Here is a 21,136-nt window from a genome sequence, read left to right as displayed (position 1 = left end):
GGAAAGTAGCAATGGGGTCTCAGGCCCCCACAAGGCTCCGTAATGAATCACTGGTTCTTAGGAAAAAAAGAAAACCAAACCAATCCTCTTATCTAAATGAAATGTACAGCTGACACCCATGCAGTTCTCTGATCACTGCAAGTGTTTCTGTACTATGTATTTCTGTTTTATCCTCACATCAGCACAGCTCCTCATCACTGGATTTTAAACACAGACACAGGACAGGGAGAGAGCAGGGCCAGCTCTACAGTGGGAATAATGCTTCACTGGGATATTAAGAGGCACTTAAATGCTTCCTTCCTTTGTTTTCATCTTTTCATGTTTTTAAATTCAGCCCTGAGTGTTTTGACTCAGTTGACACAAGAAGGGTTTGTTAAAGCAACAACTTAAACTCCAGTCTCTAATTCCAGCAGTACTTGTGTGCGTCTCCTTTAATCCTGCTCCAGGGAGATTGCAAATTTAATTTCCCTCTGGGCTGCTGTGAACCTCGCCCTCCCCAAATCACTTGATACAGCATGTCAGCAATCAATAATTCTGTCCTGTTTCTCAAATACCTAGTGAGTAAATGGCATTTGGGTCTCATATTTGTTTATTTTGATTTGCAGTAACCACCTCTAGCTTTAGAGATGAAAAGTTTCAATGTCAACTCAAAAATAATTTGCTGGTAATTCCTTCATGCAAAATAATATCCCTTACCAGTGCTGTGTGGTTTTGGTTCAGAGTTGGAATGTGGCCTTTGCCTTTGTTGAAAAAGCTGAACATTATTATGAACGAAACAGCTGATAATTATAGTTTTAAATATTGATGTCTAACATGTTTTCCCCTCAAAAATATGTTTTCATCTCATTAAGCAAAAGATTGTGAAGTAACAGAGGAGCCTGTAGTGCTGAGAGTTGGTAAAGAAAATTGTTGTATCTCTTTTGCTGATGGAGGGTTGCTGTTGCAGGCCAGTGATATGGTATTTGTATGAGTCTGAAATGAAAGGCCTGCGCTTTTTTAACCTGACCTCCATAACACAATAAAAAAAAAGTCCCAGAACAACCCACAAAAAGGACAGAGAAAGTGCCCCCCACCCCCCAGGCCCTTTGTTTTTCCTTTCATTGTTGCCTTTAGGCTCAATCCTTCCAGGAACCTTGGTGAGGAATTACCGTTTTCCCTGCAGTGACAGGTAATTGCAAATATTAGGAATAAAGATTCTTTTCACATGACTCTTGTCTCTCCACTCAAATTACACCTTTCTTTAGATCACAGTACTATTTAAAATGTCTGTATCACAGAAGGACAGGTTGGATGGGGCTTTGAGCAATGTAGTGTAGAGGAAGGTGTCCCTGCCACTGCAGGACGGTTGTAACTAGGTGACCTTTAAAGTCCCTTCCAACCCAAATCTTTCAAGGATCCTGAGATTATAATATCAAATTGTGTCATTTGGCCCTTTATCATTTTGGGCTTCTTTAATCACCAGGAGCAGTAAATCTATTAAACTGGATTTTTAGAGCAGAGTTAAAGAATGTGACGCAAATGAGTTACGTGGCCTTAATTATGTCTGTATAGTAAACAAAGAAGGTGGAAGTCTTTATTATTAAACTTTTTAGTTGAGGTTTAATTCCAGATTAAACGTGCATTCTTAAGCATGACACTTCTTAATTTTCAGTACTTGATTTCCAAGCTCAGAAATGGCTTCTGTAGGTTCCTATGCAGAGTTGAAACAAAACACAAAAAACTGGAAAAAGTGTTAGGGCTGTGTCAAATTCTGCAGTTTCTGGACATGTTTCTTCATCAGGTCTGTAATCTACCATGAAGATTGCTCATTTAGCTGTTGGAGAGCCTGATAGCAAAGGGGATTTTCATCTTCTGCACAGACCAGCCCTAGACTGCATCTTTTGCCAAGAGTTTGATTTCCCTCGGCAGCTTGCTCACAGCAGAGAGAAGGTGACATTTTCTATCCCAGGCTCCTGAGCAGAGCATGACCAGGAACTGGTGAATCCTCTCCCTTCATTCACTGCCATCAGCTTGTCTTGTTCTGCTTCCAAAGCATTCCCAAATATTTTCCTTACCTCTGGCACCTTATCCCAGTCCCCACAGCTGTTAAATCCTGCTTAGTCTAGCGATGCCAAAGGAGCTGGGCTTAGTCAAAGGAATGGGCTTTTTACCACAAACGGTGGTAAAATGGATCCAGTGTACCTGACAGTGTTCACCTAGGTCAGGCTGCCGCCTTTGATCCAAATACTTCCAAAAGCAAGTTGTTCTGCTTTCTTTTTAATGTTGAAAACCAATTGGTTTTCACTATTGCTAACTAATAACAAAGGTTAGTATAAAACATAAACTACTAAATGTTTCCACCTTCATAAAAAGCTTAAACATTTTATCTGAAACTTCCCCTGAAGAAATGAGTCTGAGAACATCAAATTCTAGTAATGTTTATGTAAATGGTTAAAGTTTGGCAAGGCCCTCAGGCAAATATTGTGATTCTTAGGGATGGTCCTGTGTAGGGCCAAGAGTTGGACTTGATGATCCCTGTCAGTCCCTTCCAACTCAGGATATTCTGTGAATCTGCAGAAGTGGTAAGCGCACTGAGAACATCACTTGACAGCGGCCATAAGATGTTTAATGCAGCTTTAATAATAAGCAATGCCACTGTCCCTCCTTCTCTGTGGTACATACAGCAAGTGCACATCTACAGTAAGCAGTACAGAAGTGAGTCTGAGCAGTTTATTTTATTTGACAATTCTTCTGCAAACTGTTGCTGGTTAATGTGCCCTACTTGGTCCAGAACTAAGCAGAATTATCTACTGTGTAGCCCAGTGGAGACAGGCTGAGTCTTGACATCAGAGATGTGTGAGCACTGGACAGTTGGCAGGAATATTGGCAGTGATGTCCCCAGCAGACAAGTCTCGCACAAAGAAGTCCTGTGGAAACTACTTGTTCATTCCTTGCCAGTTTTTGTCCTTGTCAAAAAGTGAGTGCATCCTTTTAGGGTTTAAGGATTCATGAGGATACCTCTGCTGGAGCAGAATGTAGTCTGGGAAAATGGGAAATTTAGAGAATCAGATATTCAGTTGTATTTTGGCTTAGAAAAAGTAGCTTAAAGTTAAGAAGGAAATTTCTACAAATTAGGATATAATGGAAGCATTCATTTTCAATGAACTCTTTAGTTAATTATGATCCAATGAGTAGTTTCAGTTCATTGCATTCATTAGTAATTCATTATTTCACTTATTTAATATGTTGATTGTTTCTTCTGCTGCTTTGAAGACTGATTTTAATACATAAAGGCATAAAGGTAGAATGCTGAGAATTGCTGTGTAAACTTATCTCCTTAAATACGTTTTGAAACATAAGTTAAAATGTGAATTTCCATAATAGAATTAGTTTCTCAGAATTGTCAGCAGATGACATTTCAACCTAAACCATGTTAAGTGTTAATGTTTTAAAATATAAACTAATATGTGATTAATTATATGATTTTGTTATGCTAAAGGGAAGACTAAGTCTTTTAAACTGTCTTCAGAAGGACCTCTTTGTAATGATCTCAGAGGCACTGTATTCCCAGTGGGGCTTTGTGTGAAATACTTAGTAGCTTAGTTCTTAACTGAGAGAAAAGAAAAATAATTACTTCTTAGTCTGCAGTGTGCATTTTAAATATGTTTTGTGTTACTTCAAGATTTGAAGAAATTTCAAATACATTTTTTTAAAAAAAAAACCTAAATATTTTCCTTTTTAATTTATTTTGTACCTGAATTGCTGAGGTTTGTTTTCATTCTGAACCTTGATTTAGAGACCCAAAGAGAAGGAAATGTGTGAAGTCCTGCCCTGTAGCTCTGGACACTGAGTACCAAATGCATTATGGAAAACAAATTTGTCTGTTTTCTGCTACATTTTCAGTTTGCAACCATTACCAGACACCAAAAAAACCACCCCAACTTGGCAACAATTTTCAATGTTCTGCTGCTTTGCAAAAAGTGCAGCAGCATTGGACTCCCAGGGGCATGAGAGCAACTAGCAAAGCAGTGTTTTCTCAGGAAATGTGAGGCTGCTGTCCCTTTGGGGAAGGGGATGTTTGGTGGGCTGGGCTGGGGCTCTCTGGCCCTGCTCTGCAGGGATTCCTGAGCCAGCTTCTTCTGGCTGTGGGACACCACAGCATGAACTGGCAGCTTTCTGCACTGGCCAGGCATGGATGCCTCGGGGGAGATGACACATGGCAATTGTTGAGTGTGAAGAAAAGTCAATTGTTTAATTGTTCTATTCTGAATTTTATATTTCAAATGCAACTGTTTAGGCCCAAATGTTCTGGCTCTGGTCAGCTCCTTTTAACTCAAGTCTTTCATGAGTTACATGCTACTAATTTGATGCTTGTTAGCAAATCTGGAGAGAGCAAACCTTTATAGTTGCAAACTTTTACCAGCTACTCTAGTAACTAACTCGGGAAAATACTTTATTTTGGTTTCTTACAGGGTTGATTCTTTCTCAGGGTGGGTCGTTTGTTTTGGGCAGGTTACAGTACAGAGAGATTCTTGTGTCAAAAATAAAGTATTGCAAAGTTCAGAGTTTCCTCTGTTTTTATTAGAGGAATAAATCAGAGCCTCTTAGTTGCCTGGGCGATCTGTTCTAAGTTTGTGTATGTTCTAACTAAGTTTGTCTAAGTTCGATCTGTGTAAGTTTGGGCATCCGCCTTTCTATAAACTTCCAGTTGCCTGTCGTGCTTATGTTGTTTTTATTGGAGATGTCCTTAATTATAAATTAATTACAGGCCTTCAGTGATTGCTCCAAAGTTCATGAGTACCTTGAACAGGACTTTTTTGACCATCACAGAATGTTTATTTTAGAAGACAAGCCAAAATGCTAGTGGGTGGTGAATAATGCCATGAGAAGTTCAAGCCCATGTATCTTCTGGGTAAAAAAAAACCAACCCAAACCACTGTAGTTTCAGGAGTAGAAAGTGCTGTTTTGGGTAAAACTTGCAGCAAGTCCCCTGGAAGAGTGTGTGGGAAGAGAAGCTTAGCATCTTACTGAAATACTGACTCCTTCAACTCAATGGCTGTGGAAAGGCCTTTCTTGCTAAGGCCTATTGGCGTATGAGAGGTTGCTCCATCTTGAGCAGGTTGGTTGGTTGGCGAGTTTATTTTGTAGCTAAAATTTAAGTAAAATCACTTTGAAATAAGCATTCCAGCCTTTGAGTAAGCATGCCACATTACAGAAGAAAATGTCATTAAATATGTCATTTACTTAAAATAATCTATATGCTTTCCTGTTATTAGTTCTTCACACAGGGAAAAAGCCAGATCTGTTGAGTTACAGTATAGCTCCTTTATAATTATAAACTGCCTTCATCTTTCCTCTCTAAATACACTGTGATAAAAAATTGATGCAAGTGCTGCAGCAGGATTGCAAGAATAAGGTCATATCTCACCTGTTCCACTAACACATTGAGATGCCAACTTACCTCGTGTTATCAATACACAATAAATGCAATTTCTAATTTACATCACAAGATGGCAGCAAATTTTTAATTCACTTAATTTTCACTAACCTATATTAACATAACCTCTTGAAATCGTGGTTTCCTTATAAAATGATAGAAAACTTTGTTTAATGATCAGATATGTGTGCTATTTACAGGGATGTCAATGTTTCAGTAGTACTCAAAACATCTACAGAACTATATTTTTGCCTTAAAATCACTAAAAAAGAAGTTATTTACTATGAACTTTAAGGATCAGTAGCTCAGATTTACCATACCTTTAAAGATATTTTGAATAAAAACTATAGTTTTTATCTGTAGTCTGATTTCTTGAAGAGAAAATATGACAAAGCATTTTTTTAAATTCAGGCGGAAGTTCTCAAGACTTGATAATGCGAATTCTTTCCTCTATAAGGAATCTGATTTATGTTTGAAGTGTGTTCAGTCAAAAGCTTTCAAAATTCTGAAATAACAAGGTTGGCTTGGCTCAACTGCTTTGGGCAGATCTTTTCTCCTGTGCTGTCCAATCCCAGAAGTTAAAATTTTAATCTGCTTGACCTGATTTGCCCTAGGTGTTAATTGTCATTACTTGTAGATCTTATCTCTGGCCTTTAAAATGCTCTGCTTTTTGTTTTCCCCTGCAGTTTCACAACCGCAGGCTGTACATAGCCAACTGGAGAAGCCATCAAGTACTGCAATTCTCTGCAATACCTGTGGAAAACCATGCAAAGGAGAAGTTTTGAGAGTTCAGAACAAGTATTTCCATATTAAATGCTTTGTTTGCAAAGGTAAGTGTGACTGCTACTTCTATGAGTAGGGCATGAGCAATGGTGTGTGACTTAATGATCCTGGAAACTTCACAAGCATGTTTTACAATCCAATCCATGCCTGAAGAGATTTACTGTGAAATCTCTGACTACTTACTGTAAGATTATAAACATCCTAAGTCCCAAAACTAGAGAGTGGGACTATATTCAGTGGATATTGGACCTGTTTATATCCACGATTATAATCAATGGATATAAACCTGTTTATATCCATATTGAAGTTTACTATAGAGTTGGGATGTCAGGAAGAAGAGCAGTTTGGGATAACAATGCAGGACTGGGAGAGAATTAACATTTTCAGAGAAACTCAGAGGTGTTCTCTCTTCCAGCTCTCTAATGCATGCTCTAGGGTGGGCCATGGCCACATCTGTTCAGGTTCTCCTCTTACGTTAAACTGTGATCTTTAAACTCCAGTGTGACCCTCTTTGCTTTTCCATTTTTTGGGGGGAATGACCTGCTTACTCCATTATTAACCAGTGCTTCAGATGACATTTATTAATCCTTGTAGCTCAGTCCAGAAACATGAGCATGTCTCTGGTTCCAGATGTATTACTGTAACTGTACTCCTCTTTAGAGGAAATACTAGAAGGAAAACTGTCACTATCTGTTAGCTATACTGATATTTTTTTAAATCCCATGGGATTAAGTACATACTGTTAATAACTGAGGCAATATTTAATGAGTTAGACAGGACTAAATGTTCAGCTCAATAATTGTGTTCTTTGCAAAATTGCATAGCAAGCAAAATAAGCATACTGCACTTTCCTAAACAGCAAAAATATTTTGGTCATCTATTCAGAGGAGATTAGTGTTTAAAGCAGAACACAGCCTATACGTGCATCTTTTAAGTTCTTTTAAAGCCAGCTGTTCTTATGGCAGATTTCACTATTAAATAAATTTTTCAGACCTAACTCAGGAAAAGAGCAGCTGATCTGTTATTTGGAGTCATGTCTCCTACATGAAGCCTCAGTAACATTCTGGTATTTGCTCCATATTATTATCTTGATGAAATCCAAGCCCCCTTTATTTTTAACAGATTTGCTATAAGAAAAGACAAATCCTGCAGAGGGAGTAACACAGAACAGTGCATCCAATTTTTGGTTTTATAGGCAATCTCCAATTAGATGGTGCCAGGTCACCAGCAAATGCAGCGTGTGGTCACTGAACCAATTCACTGATCCCAAATTTAGGCAGTGCAGAGGGTTTTTTTCCCATGCAGAGGAAGATGCAGTGTAGAAGCTGCATTCCCTTATCTGTCTGTAAGAGATGAGGAGTTTGTTCGCTTCTGGCAGATCTTGAATAAAATGAGGAAAAAATCACAATTTTAACAAGGTAGAAGGGTAGCATCTGTCAGCCACCTGTCAGTCTCTCAGATGGCACAGGAGAGTGTCAGAGAGGTGAGGTTAAACTGCTGGTTTGTGTCAGGGCTCTTGGACTCCTCCTTACTAATTGTTTTGTTAAGTGCTAAGTTTGCGCACATGGTTAGTTTGAGGGTTTTCTCTCATTATTTAAATGCCATATTTTCTATCACCTTTCAAGGGTTTCCATCAGTTTTCTGGCATTCTTCTGGTGTCTGTTTTTGTTTGTTTGTGGGTTTTATTTGTTACTTAAGAAGCTAAGTTGCTTTGTAATACAGATTTGCCATGTTATGAGAGAAGAGCTTTAGAACAGAACAGAGCACTGAATATGCATTTCACTAGCTACATAAAAGGAGAAAAATCAGGTTAGGCAAATGTGACTTAGATTTTTAAATTAATGGATGGAAGAATACAGTTCATGTGTTAGGATTTAGCGAAAAAATGGTATTCAGTTCTGGTCAGTCAACTGCTTTCAGCCTTGGAGGAGAGTTTTGTGCCATGACCACTGCTGTGCATGGGCAGGGTGATGATTCTGGGGATGTATTTATCTTATTGTTGATTCCTCCCTATGGTGCATTTATTTTGATGCTACTCAGCAATGCAGTTTGTTCTTGTCTCCACCAAAGATAGCACATGGAAAGAGGCTGTGAATCCAGCATCCAGTGCATCTGCAGGACTGTCCAGGACAGATAATCCCATGTGTGTGTGCTGGCTGCATTGCCCTGCTAAGATGCCTGCCTGCTTGGTTGACTGCCTCTGTATTAAATCATCTTGCAGCCTGCATCAGAAAACATTTAATATTTATAAAGCTGCAGGAAATCTTGGTTCCTTTTACAGAATTTACAGCTGTACAGTGATGGAAAATGCAAACTGACAAAGAGCCCATGGATAAGAATGAGAAATTACCATGGTGTGGTGTCTAGAGGTATTTGAGGTCTGTTTGAATGACCTACACTGGAAGACGTCACACCTTTTTAAATATGTGTGGAAATTTGAAACAGTTTCTTTTATAGTTTTGGATAAATTTGAGGTTTCAGAGGGTCAAATACGTTGAATTGTTTCCTTTTTTCTTTAGGATAGAAAGGGAGTTATGTTTGTAGTAGTAGTATTACCATACTGCTGTCTGATTATTCATAGAATGGTTTGGGTTGGGAAGGACCTCAAAGGTCACCTCATTCCAACCCCCTGCCATGAGGAAGGACACCTTCAACTAGCCCAGGTTGCTCAAAGCCCCATCCAGCCTTGGACACTTCCTTGGGTAGGGCAGCCACAACTTCTCTGAACAACCTTTCTTGTGGGGACTGTGAATTTCAGAATGTTAACAGAAATTATGTAGATGCCTTTTGTATTAAAATTAAATTACATAACCAAGGAAGGTTAGTATAAAGTCACTAATTCCCATGCAATTCTTCTTTCATTTCTATCCAGTTCTTTTCATATTCCCCAGGTAATGATTCTAAACAGTTCAAAGTTTTTATAAGGTGAACAAGTCTTTTATTATTCAAGACTTAGAGACACATCCAGATTAAAAAATTTAACAGCAGTACTGGGAGCATCTGCTAGTTTTTCTCAGTATCAAAGTTAAATAGGACCTAGGGAGGTAAATAGGCACTATAAATAAGGTTTATACTCATATCTGTTTGTATGTGTTATTTCCTCTTTAGCTGCACATCTGCTGATAAATGCTGTAGGGAACGTGCCATCTTAACTCACTTCAAATTTTTACTTAATTTTTAGTTTAAAATATATCCCATTTTATTTTCAGGTTTTTTACTTATAAAAATATTTATTTTCAGGTTTTATAAAAGACTGCAGGTGTCTGATATAGTAAGGCAAAGTTTCATTAGACTTCAAGGGCTTTGGTTCCCATGTTTGCTAATTATTTTTTTATTTGTTGCCACTGTAATAAAAGCAGCAAGGAAAATTACTAAAGTGATAAAATATTAATGACTTAGACTGTCAGATTTTAAAAAAATTGTGTTGAATATAAACTATTCTGAGAGTGTCTGTCAGGTCAGGACTGCATTTAATGGAGTGGATGGTATTAGACAAATATTAACTTGAGCTTGTTTACAATGAGGTTATTTAGTAGACTCAGTAGAGAGACAGGTTAACATAGAATTCTAGATAGGAGAGATGTAGGTGCTGTTATTTTTATTATCTTGGGTAGCCTCTTAGATCTTTGATAAGGATAGAAATTACCCTGTTCCATTAGTATCTGGCATGTATTTCATTTTCTGTGTTTTGATAGTATCCTGACATTTCCAGTGGCAGTGACCAATTTAAGTGGTCTTGCCAAAGAGTGTTCTTTGTGCATATGAGAAAAGCTATAACTCACATCTGTGTCCTTTCCTGGTTGTCTTGATGGAAGGAAATAAACTTCCAGTCTGAGCCATAGAGGTAAAGACATGACCTAGGTGCTATACCTGTTCATTGTATCTCATATCTCATTTTGTCCCTAATCCAAATTCTCCTGCTTGCTGTGGTGCTGTGGGTGCAGCACATGCAGTCTTCCCCGCTGGCACAGCTAGCAATTGCAAGTATACTTCTCCCCGCATTAATAGTCATGGTTTTTAAAATTAATCTGCTAGAATTTATCACATCTTCAGCTTAGAATAGGGTATGTGCTTTGGGGGGGTTAGTGTTTCTGTGACCATGCTGTGTCCTGGGAATTGTGAAAAAGCCCAGGTCTGGATATATCACTTCTATACAATTTTCTCAGTAGCGCATGCAAAAGAATCCAGTTATATCATTTATTGTGAAGTCCTATTAATGGGAAGGACTAAGACAAAATATTCAGTGAAAATATTAAAAATATGGAGTAACTTGGCAATAGGTGTTATTTGTTTGCTAGATCAAATGCATCTTCTAGGATATAAATATGTTCAAAGCTACGCTGAGTAATCTGAGGGACTCACATTTGAACATAGCTACAGGGTTTCACGTTTCAAAATGGGAGTCATTTACGGGAAGCTCGTTTGTAAGATTTCCGAGTCCCAGATTCTTGCCAGGCAGTAGTGATTTCTGGTATTTGTGGTGTCATGGGCACTGGGGATTAGTGTAGGGACTCTTACTCATCAGGCCCTCCCAGCAACGTGTCCAACACTTCCTGGGTCATTCAGGAGTTTGCCATCCCAGATCCTATTAATTTAACTCAGTATAACAGGAAAAACCCTCCCCAGGGTTTCAGAGTGTGGTAGCTTTGGGGATGCCTTACCAATGTCATGTTACTTTGTCATTTTTATGTCACTGAAATTATGATGATGATAATAATGACTAGTTTTGCCAGTGCAAAAGTAATTTAATGGAAAATGGTTTTATGTTGTAGTTTTAAAACCTGAACTTCAAAAGTTTTAATCACTGATTTTCTAAAAACAGCTCAATAATAAAAGCATGAACAAATTTTGGTCAGTTAGTTAACTTACACTATCACAAAGTAATGGATAATGTTCCTTTTTTTATAATCTTGTTCTTCTTTCAACCTTTCTTCGCATTCATTAAGAACTGTCTGCAGCCCCTCAAGTCCTGGTCATATACCCATCACATCAGCACTCTAGCAACATAGCATATATACTTCAGCCAAAGTCTGATCAACCTGTTTTGAAGAATATCTTTCATGAATTTAATAAATACATAATGTTAGTAAAGCGTGGTGAAATGAACAGGGAGGAATCCTGGTTACGAGTACTGGTAAAGGAATATCTTAAGAACACTCAATATAAGGTAGCTGACTAACTACCCACCAAAGGAAGCCAAATCTCTATTGCTTCTGTTTTCCAATTTATTTACTCTTTATTTGCAGCCTTCTAGTCTGTAGAATGAGAAGTTACAGTAGAAAGCTAAGTGTTCATTAAAGGATAAGATTTTCAATTCTGTGTAAGCTTTGCAGACAGTAAAGATACTATTCATATAAAGAAGTTTTGAACATGCATAGTTTCATAGTTCACATTAGATAATACCACAGAATTATTATTATTAAAAAAAACCCCAAAAAACCCAAACCTGTAAGTCTTTTCAATTACTCAAATTCTCTTTTTGGGTAAGGTTTTACCTGTGCAAAAAAGTCAGTGCAAGGATGACTTTATGCAGGGGACTTTTAGACTATGCGATGCTCTTTCCCTTGAGGACACAGCAGGGCTACAGCAGCACTGCTGGGCATTTCAGTGCACTAAGGTGATGTGATGCCTACATTGTGACCCAGAGAGAGTTGTTGCATAAAATTCATCAGTGCCACAGTGGTGTTATTCCACCTCCCACTTTCTGCAACTCATTAACACGAGGCCATCTGCCAGATCTGTGAATAGAGCAGGGACTTAATTTGCAAACCTGGAACTGGCACCCAAAGCACTGTTAAAAAAAAAAAAAAACAAAGTGAAAATATTTGATATTGGTGCTTTGCATGTTGGGTTTTTTTGGGTTGTGGGTTTTATTTTATTTCATTATTTTTAAAAACCTGTTTTAATTGGTCTGGCAAATGACAGAAGTATTTTATCATAAACACTATTGCTCTTAGGTTGAAAATGGGTTAAAGTACATTACTCTTTTTCTTAAATTTCTTTAGCATACTTGTAAATTTTAAATAACCAGATTGGGTCCTTAGAACAAGAAATCAGTATAAATGGGACATTTTTTCCCAGTTTTGCTGGGGATTATTTTGGGAGTTTCAAACAGCTACATACCTGATGCTGTGAGGACCTTGCTCACCTCTAAGACTATGCTTTTATAGAGCTTTTATAGGCTTTTATAGGAGAGCTTTTATAGGGCAGTAACACTGTCTCTAAGCTGTTGGGAAATCGTGCTCTGCAGAAGGAAAATGGAAATATACTTTCTAATAAAAAATTACTTGATATGTAGTTCCCATTCTTTATAGGAGTCAAGGTACATAGTGCTCAGGAAACTTCCCAAACTCTCCTGCATTTCAATTGATACACTCTAATTTTGGCAATCTCATAAAGGCACTCTGAATCTCAAAGGGTTTTCCTGCACTGAAGTGTTTACTCCACAAATTAATTTATGGGTATCATGGCCAGTGTACCCTGGGAGCTTGTATAGAATGTAATATAATATTCTATTGGTGAAGTGTTGCAGGATATGATCACAGTTCTCTGCTCCTTTTCTGCTCCTGAAAGTTGATGGTTTTCTTCCATCAGACCTATTTGCCTCCCTGCATTTCCTGATTGGAAGCTGGAAAAGAGGCCAGCAGGTGTCCAAGACTTTTCTGGGGCTGCATGCTGCTTTTGTTTGTTCTGGGTAGTAACAAAATGAGGTGGCATTCAAATCCTTGAGATTATAGATGTTATTTTAGATATTGTTGGTAGTACACTGACAATGACTGACAGGCTTGAGTATTCTTGATTTCACAGATGTGTTTGGAAAGACAGATGATATGAGTGATGGAATGATATGGTTTATAGGCCCCACTGCAATGTTCCTTCTGTCTTCTGCATCTCACCTATAGACTGAAGGTTCAGGTGTCAATTAACTAAGAGATATTCCCATGCCCATATTTGCATGGCCAGCAAACTTGGAGTTGGGCAAGACTTCCCCAAACTTCAAGCCTTGTGAAAAGCTTATCTGGACTTACCACACCAGACCATGCAAGAAGGAAGCCACAGCCATCTGCTGGAAATGCTTAGACTGCTTCAGAGTAATTGCAGTTCAGTTTGAAGTCAAAGCTGTAGCGGTGGAAGTTTGCCAGGTGGTTGTGATTCCTTCTCACAGGCATAGTGGCCAGGAGAAATGTTCTACATGTAATTATGGGCTTTTGGAGGATGGGATTCCAGACTTCATCAATGGTGTATGAAGACATACAATTTAGCTGCCAGGAGAGAATAATATCAGCAGTGCACTATGTGTCATTCCTGGGATCGTATTCAGCCAGCAGCATCCATCTCATAGATGCAGGAAAACACCAGAAATGGACATAAAACCACAGTGCTGAGGACGAAAAATTTTATTTAACTTACATCAGGCTGAAAATGGGAGGGAAAAATATAGACTTGTTACGTGCATGTAAGTAAACCACTTGATTGTCTGGCTCGTTGGCAGCAGCAGAGCACTGTTGGGATGGCAGGACCTGCAGTGCATGCTGCTGCTGCAGCCTGCTGTGATGTGCAGCAGCACAGCAAGCCTAGCATCCCCCAAGCAGCTCAGGACACAGCTGGTTTTTAGGCCTAGCATGCAGCCAGAAAATTAATCTACTTTCAGTAGGCTCATTTGCCAGCACAGAAAATAGGTGCATTTTATATTTGTACGCTGCAAATGGAATACTGATGGCATCCAGTAGTGGAATAGCAATGTGCTTAAAGTGCATTGATTAATTGATTTACTGCTATTTATTTTTATAAAATCATAGTATAATGGAAGGGACATTTAAAGGTCATCTAGTCCAAACTCCCCTGGAATGAGTAGCAATATCTTCAACTAAATCAGTTTGCTCATGGCCCTTTCCAACCTGACTTTAAATGTTTCTAGAGATGGACCAGCTCTCTGGATGACCCATTCCAGGGTCTCACCAGCCTCACTTAAAAAACATACTTCCATCTATCCTGTATAATTGCACCTATTTTTAGTTTAAAATCATTACCATTACACACTGCATAAATTCCAGATGTTACAGACACCGTGCTAGGGGAAAAAAGTAGTCTGTTTCTAAACCAGTAGAGGAACCTCTAACATTACGAGCCCCTAACAATATGAAATATTTTGGTGTCAGGTAACTGAAGAGTGGAATTATCCAGGTGTAAGAGAAGCTGCTCTGAGATACCCTCCCTAAAAATGATGTGGGTATTGTCCCTCTCAAGTCCCAGAGCACATACAGGTACAGTCTTGCAACTAAATATCATAAGAATAAGAGACAAATGTTGCAGCGGCCTCAGGGAGACAAAGAGTTACATTGTCCCACCCCAAACCCCTTGTGAAGGGCGGCCCAGGAGTTCTGATTGGGTTTGAGTCCCTGGGGGGTTCTCCCTTGGTGTGTTTCTAATGGTCCCTGACCCTGAACTCCACCCTCAAAGGTGTAAACCCTCGGTTCTGTCCCTCAAAAACCCCTGCTGTGCCTCTGTTCGGAGCTCTCTGTTCTGGACCTGACTTTGTTCCTATGCTGAATAAATGGTTTCATGAACCGGGAGCCCGTCTCGTTGGTGTTTGATGCTGGTCCCCAGAACCCTGCTGCTTCCCTGGACGAGATCCTGAGGTTGCAGACTGCAACAAATGGTGAGAGAATGCGTGGCATCCAGTGAAGCACCAGGAGAACAGCAGGACCCGGCTCCATGGACACCTCGTAAGTCCCCGGCTGATGGCTTGAGAGCCGGCGAGACCCCCGCCTTGGAAAGGAGGACTCGAGATTACCTGGCAGGGAGACTGGGTTGGGAGTGCCTCGGGCATGGGGGAAGAAAAGGGATTACGGAGGTGGGGGAGCCGAGACCAGACGCTGGGACAAGCACCTAACATCACCCAACGAGACGTATTATGGACGATATCAACACTATGGACGATATCAACATTATGGACGATTAACATTATGGACGATTATGGACGGTATGGCTCTTCCAGTGGACTGTTTTTGTCTTCTGTGGAGTTCCTTTTTTGGTGTATACCTCCCTGTACCTTCCCCTTTCCTCTGTTCCTAAGGGCAGGACAAAGGGTGAAAAAAGCTAAGATGGCTCGGGGTTGCTGCCGACTCCCTGTCACCCCGGTGTCTCTGCCATCCCATCCCCTGTTTTCCTGAAGGCAGGCAAGGGACGGAGAACATCCAGAGTGCTGCGGGTCTGCTGCCGTCTGCCCGCCGTTCCGTGTCCTCCTTCACCCCCTGTCTTTCCATATTCCCGTTCCCTGGCTGGGAAAGCCTGTCCCGGCCTCCCCCCCCATCCCAAGATGGCGCCGGCCACGCGGTCTGGGATCCCTTGTTTCCCGCCTTGCTCCTTCTTTTCCGGCCCCAAACCTTCCCGAACCTCCCAGTAACTCCTGCTTCGCTCCCACCCCTCTGTTCGGTGCTCCACCCCTGGGGGCTGTGCCTGTTCCATGGTGGGCAACACCTCCTCTGGGGAAATCGAAACTGTAACCGAGCTCCGAAAGCCAGTGTTTCACCGAGATCATCTAAAGAGGCGACGCCCACATGGGAGCCAGAGCCGAAGCTGGAGATCGAAGAATTCTGCCCCTCGTAAGAGGAGATCTAAGAGCTGCACCCTTCCTAACAGAGAATCCTAAAGTGGAAGAGACTGAACTAAAAAACCATTATGTTTGCATTAAGTACCATCACCGTTTAATTTGCCCGGCGTAGTCCGAGATTTAAGTGTTTGTCTTCAATTTTGTTTTTTCTGTTTGCTTAATGTGTTTTGTTATTGAGCTATTGGTGTCCCACAAAGCAAAGTGGGTGCTCTGTGGAAGAGGTGAGATTTTAAGGTGTATGTTTGGAAACATTTTAAGCTCCTAATTAAAATTTGAAAAAAAAAAAAAAAAAAAAAAAATAAAAAAGGAGCAGATGTTGCAGCGGCCTCAGGGAGACAAAGAGTTACATTGTCCCACCCCAAACCCCTTGTGAAGGGCGGCCCAGGAGTTCTGATTGGGTTTGAGTCCCTGGGGGGTTCTCCCTTGGTGTGTTTCTAATGGTCCCTGACCCTGAACTCCACCCTCAAAGGTGTAAACCCTCGGTTCTGTCCCTCAAAAACCCCTGCTGTGCCTCTGTTCGGAGCTCTCTGTTCTGGACCTGACTTTGTTCCTATGCTGAATAAATGGTTTCATGAACCGGGAGCCCGTCTCGTTGGTGTTTGATGCTGGTCCCCAGAACCCTGCTGCTTCCCTGGACGAGATCCTGAGGTTGCAGACTGCAACAGACAAACATTTATTTATTCATTACTTAAAAATTCCTCCTAAAGCTTATAACTGTTCAGGAAAAGGCATTGCCTTGTATGCAGGGTAATACCAAGACAAGAAGATGAGTTACTTTGTGTTAGTCTCTTCGTGAATATAATTGCTGTGTTTGCAGTGCTTTGCTTTTATCACCAAGATGAACTCCAGAAACTGTTGAAAACTGTTTCTAGGTTATAAATAACCCTTCCTCCAGATACTCCTTTTGGAAGACAAACGCTAGGTGGGAGTGCATGTGATATAATGCTGATTTCCTGTCCTAGGAGAGTAAAGTCTGGTAGCTGCCTTCAGATATTCTCTCTAGACTTCCTCCAGCTTTCCTTTCCTGGTTTCTTGTCTCTGCAGGGGCATCTCGGATGGGCAGTGTCTCTGTCCACATAAATAGACAGCAAGGGACACAGCATCTCACCAGTTGGAAGGCCAATTGGTCTCTTTTTAGAGCTGCTCTTTTCAGCTTTAAACCATTACTATTTTAATATCCAAGCCAGTATTTAATGGAATCCCTGTGTTCTTCTCTGGTTAGCTGAGTGTCAAGGTAAATTGGATCAGATGGTTTGGAGAGTGAAGGATGAGACAAGGGTTTGTGACTCAAGTTGTGTCCTGTGGGGCAGAGCTGGTGGTGCAGTGATGTTCATTCAGCCACTCTGTGCATATGGGGATGTCGCTCTATTAGGAACGGCGAGAAAAATGGAACAGACTCTCTTGGGAGTCGATCAAGAGAATTTTTCCCTGGTTTATTACCTCAGGTCTTTTTTATAGATCGATACGTGAAAAGTACAGAAAAGAAACTCTTAGTAAAGTAACACATTACCCTCATTGGTCAGTAGGGTTCACCACCCCTTGACTTTCTCTTGCCAGAAAACAAAAAACAGACAAACAGCACCTGCAAGGCTGTTCTCTGTCTCTGAGGATTGTTTTAATTCCTCCTTATGAATTCCCAGGCCACTTTCCCAGACAAGACTGAGAAAGCTATGTGGCCTGCAATTTCTACAGGCACTGTGCTCTCTATTTCAGAGTTAGCATCCATATGGGGAGGCTGAAGTCATGGTGATGAAGAAAGGGGCCTGGTGAGAGAATGCTGAACTCACTTTTATTTTCAAGTCCCAATAACTTGTTTTTCTTTCTGTCTTTGAGTGAGGTTTTGAGTCACTGCAGGGTTTCCTGAGAAGCCAGGATTAAGTGCATTAATGCAGACTGCTTTGGAGTTGTACACACCTTCGTAGGAGTTGTAACCTTAGTGGCAGAACAGAGAGAGGCCAGTACCCTCAGGGTGAGACATTGTGCTGCCAAATGCCAGTGGCAGGACTGTTGCTGACCCCATGTGCCCCAAACCTTGCACCAGAGCTCTCAACTGCAGTGAGACAGAGTCTGCTGGACTTCCATTTATGCAACAGATACAGATTTGCTTGTGCAAAACATAAGAAATGTATGTAGGGACATAACCCCTCCCTTCTCTTTTCAGAAATGCAGTTATGTGCTTTCAACTTTTTTCTTTTCTGATCTACTTTGTAAGTTCAAACACTGTATGATGCAATTTAGAACTGCTCTAGGGCATAAGTATCAGCTCAGCATGCTGCTCAACATCATCTTAAATCCATAGCTGAGCTCTGCTTCTGTGACACCAGTCACAGGTAGCTGAAATAGACAGGCTGAAAGAAACTCATGATATCTGGCAAGTGTGCCAGATTTTTTGGAAAGTCTGTTCAAAAAGCCAGTCCTTCGTAAAAATGAGAGCACGGGTGAGAAAGAGAAATGTGAATTCAAATGTGTTAAGCCTGTGAGATAGAGAACATGAACAATGTATTGAAATATAAATCATCTAATCCATGTTGTCCATGACACATGCAATATAGTCTGAATTGTTTTAAATTATAGGAATGATTAGAACCCATAGTTCTTCAGTTCTTGGCCATGCACTAATAGTTCTAGCATGATTGTTGTTTTCTGACTCTTAACGGTCAGGGCCATCTCCAGGGACAATGATGAACACTGAAATTCCACACAGGGATGAGCCCACAGAGGTTTCAAAGAGGGCCTTGAGCCCAGACCTTCTGTGGTACAGTTAACAAAGGCTGTAAAAAAAGGGGGGCATGATTGGATGAAATTTTCAATGAATGATCTTCTGCTTTCTTGGGGTTTCTGCACTGTATGTGTTACTTTGTGCCTTGGGCACCTCTTTTGGACTCTTTTCTTGTAATTTAGGTGCAACATGACTGATTCTGACACTGTAAACAGGCTTGGGTGTGAGTTGCCAGGCTTTACATTTAGAAACCAAAGTGCCTGTGGACTCTCAGGTACCTAAATCTCGATCTTGAATTTTAGAAGTGCGGATACTTCTGCTATTTTGGGACCAAGGCACTGAGTAACTCTGCAATGTTTTGTACATGTAACCCAAATTTAATAAGCAGCATTCCCCACTCCTTTTCTGTGGGCTGTGAGTAGTGACACTGTGTGGTTCAGCATCGTTTGACTGTAAATACCATTTGCTGACAGGAACACATTCCTACAGGAGCAGAAGTACGTAGTAACAAGTGTGGTGCTGGGACTTACAGTAAGGGAGTAGTCAACACAGCAGCAGAATCACCACTTTGAAGTCCAGTTCTCTTTTAAATCAAGTCAAGTCTGTTTTCAAAGATCCTGGTCAATATGGATGGTTATGTTCTGCATATCTGCTATTTCTGTATGACTTCACCAGACCGTTGCATCTTTCCTGTCCCATCTTAAATGTTCTCAAAATTCCAGCCTAGTTCCATCCCTGGTGCAATGAAGAAAACCCTTGAACAGTCTCACAAGCCTTTGGTGCATCAACTTTAACCCTTTCCTACAGGTTTAGTTTAAAAAATGGAAATTGACATTTAGGACTAAAACCTTACTTTTTCCAGCAGCAGATGGATCTGCAGCTGTCTCCAGTTCATACGTGGTGAGTGATGTTCATCATTCATGAGGGCTGATTTAAACTGATTTAACTTGTGAAAACTTTTAGCAGTTGCCATGAGCATCAGCCCCCATTTTTAGAGACAGCAGTACTTAAACCCCTGTTGTGTCCAGGAGGAATGTCAAACACTTGTAATCTGTCAGAGATGTTTCTTTGTTACACTGGTGCTTTAGATTTTAAGGGTTTACATCCTTTATGCATTTCTTTTAACCTGTTAAATGTGTAAATGTTGTATATGGTAACCCTGAACTCAACTCCTACAGACTTCAACTTTGTACTCACAGGTGCTGCTCTGAGGTGGACATTTTTACCTTAAACAAGTCCAGGCTGTTAGTGTCCAAAATACATGAGTGATGTAATTTACTGTAGGAGTAGTGTCTTTCAGATGCACATCTGTTCTGTGATCGGAAGCCCATACATTGAAGTGCTTAAATACTCCACTAGGAACCCTTCAGATCACAGGTGAAAAATCAGTCTAATCTTAGAGCATTTGTTTCTTGCCTTCTGAGTCTGCCTTTTCTCTTTCTGCAGCTTGTGGATGTGACCTGGCTCAAGGAGGATTTTTTGTAAGACAGGGAGACTACATCTGTACTTTGGACTACCAGAGACTCTATGGCACACGATGCTTCAGCTGTGAGGAATTCATTGAGGGAGAAGTGGTCTCAGCACTGGGAAAAACCTATCACCCAGACTGTTTTGTGTGTGCTGTCTGCAGGTAGGTTTTCTACATGAAATTGTGTTTCTGATGCCAGAATGCCCTGAATGCCAGACATTCAAACCTTTGGCCTAGAGATAGGGTTTTCTGTCACTCCTTAAAAAATTGCAGAAGTGAAGAGAAAAAAAAAGAATCTGTGATTTTGAGTGCCTCCCTTTTTTCCAAATGTGTTTTTCTTTTTTATATTATCTTCTGTGTGAGGTTCTCAGAGTACTCCAGAAACTGCCACTGTCCTCGCTGTAAGATGTTTTGCCCCCAGTGTTGCTTTATTTCTCTGGTGTTTGCTGTTTAAGTCATTTGTTGGCCGGGAGTTACAAAGGATTGCAATGCCAGTGGCTGAGTCCTCAGCAGGCTACTGCTAAAGCCCAGTGTAGTTCAGTGGGATCATTTCCCACATGGGTCCCAAACTCAGCAATACAAGGGACTGATGTCATTTGGACCAGCATCTTAATCCTCTTGTGTAGAAATAACACAAACATATCTATTGAAGACTTCATGATGAAGCTTGAAGTGCACTAAACCTTCAGAATAACCACAATTGTGGCAGTTTGGAGCAAATGGAAATGGTGCCATAGTTTCTCTGGCTAAACTTGAGCTTTTAGGGGTACAAGAAAAGCAACCCCACTTTGAAAGGGTTTCAAAGGCCAAGGAGGCACTGGTGCAGCACAGTTTAGATGCTCTGTGTGCTGCTGCCTCGTGCAGGTGACTCTGCAGTCCCAAACCAGCATGTCCATGTTACTGTGGCTGTCTGCCAGCCCAGCCTGCCCTGCCCATGGAGCTGCTGAGCTCAGAAATCCCCCTGTGCTGATGCAGGAGCAGGACTTCAAATTCCAGAACAGCCATGGCTTGTGACAGAATCTCAGTTAAATAAAGCAACTGTGCAAATAATAATAATAGCTGTGATAGCGGGGAGACTTCAAAATGGACAAGCCTTTATTATATTAAATTCTAAGTTTTCCTCTGTTTAGTAGGCAA

General features: G+C 40.6%; 1 protein-coding gene across 7 annotated transcripts in view; it reads left to right on the top strand.

Annotated features, from left to right (window-relative positions):
- ABLIM2 (actin binding LIM protein family member 2) overlaps positions 1-21,136 on the top strand; it is a 132,154-nt gene that overhangs the window by 30,379 nt on the left and 80,639 nt on the right. For all 7 annotated transcript variants that reach the window (XM_058837551.1, XM_058837556.1, XM_058837553.1 and 4 more), the window contains exons 2-3: positions 6,103-6,246; positions 19,978-20,161. In XM_058837551.1, the coding sequence (XP_058693534.1) occupies positions 6,103-6,246; positions 19,978-20,161 (328 nt within the window). The remainder of the gene's footprint in view (positions 1-6,102; positions 6,247-19,977; positions 20,162-21,136) is intronic.

This window comes from Poecile atricapillus, chromosome 4 (genome assembly GCF_030490865.1).
Source record: "Poecile atricapillus isolate bPoeAtr1 chromosome 4, bPoeAtr1.hap1, whole genome shotgun sequence".
Taxonomy (NCBI): Eukaryota; Metazoa; Chordata; class Aves; order Passeriformes; family Paridae; genus Poecile; species Poecile atricapillus.
This window is presented reverse-complemented; position numbering and strand designations above follow the sequence as displayed.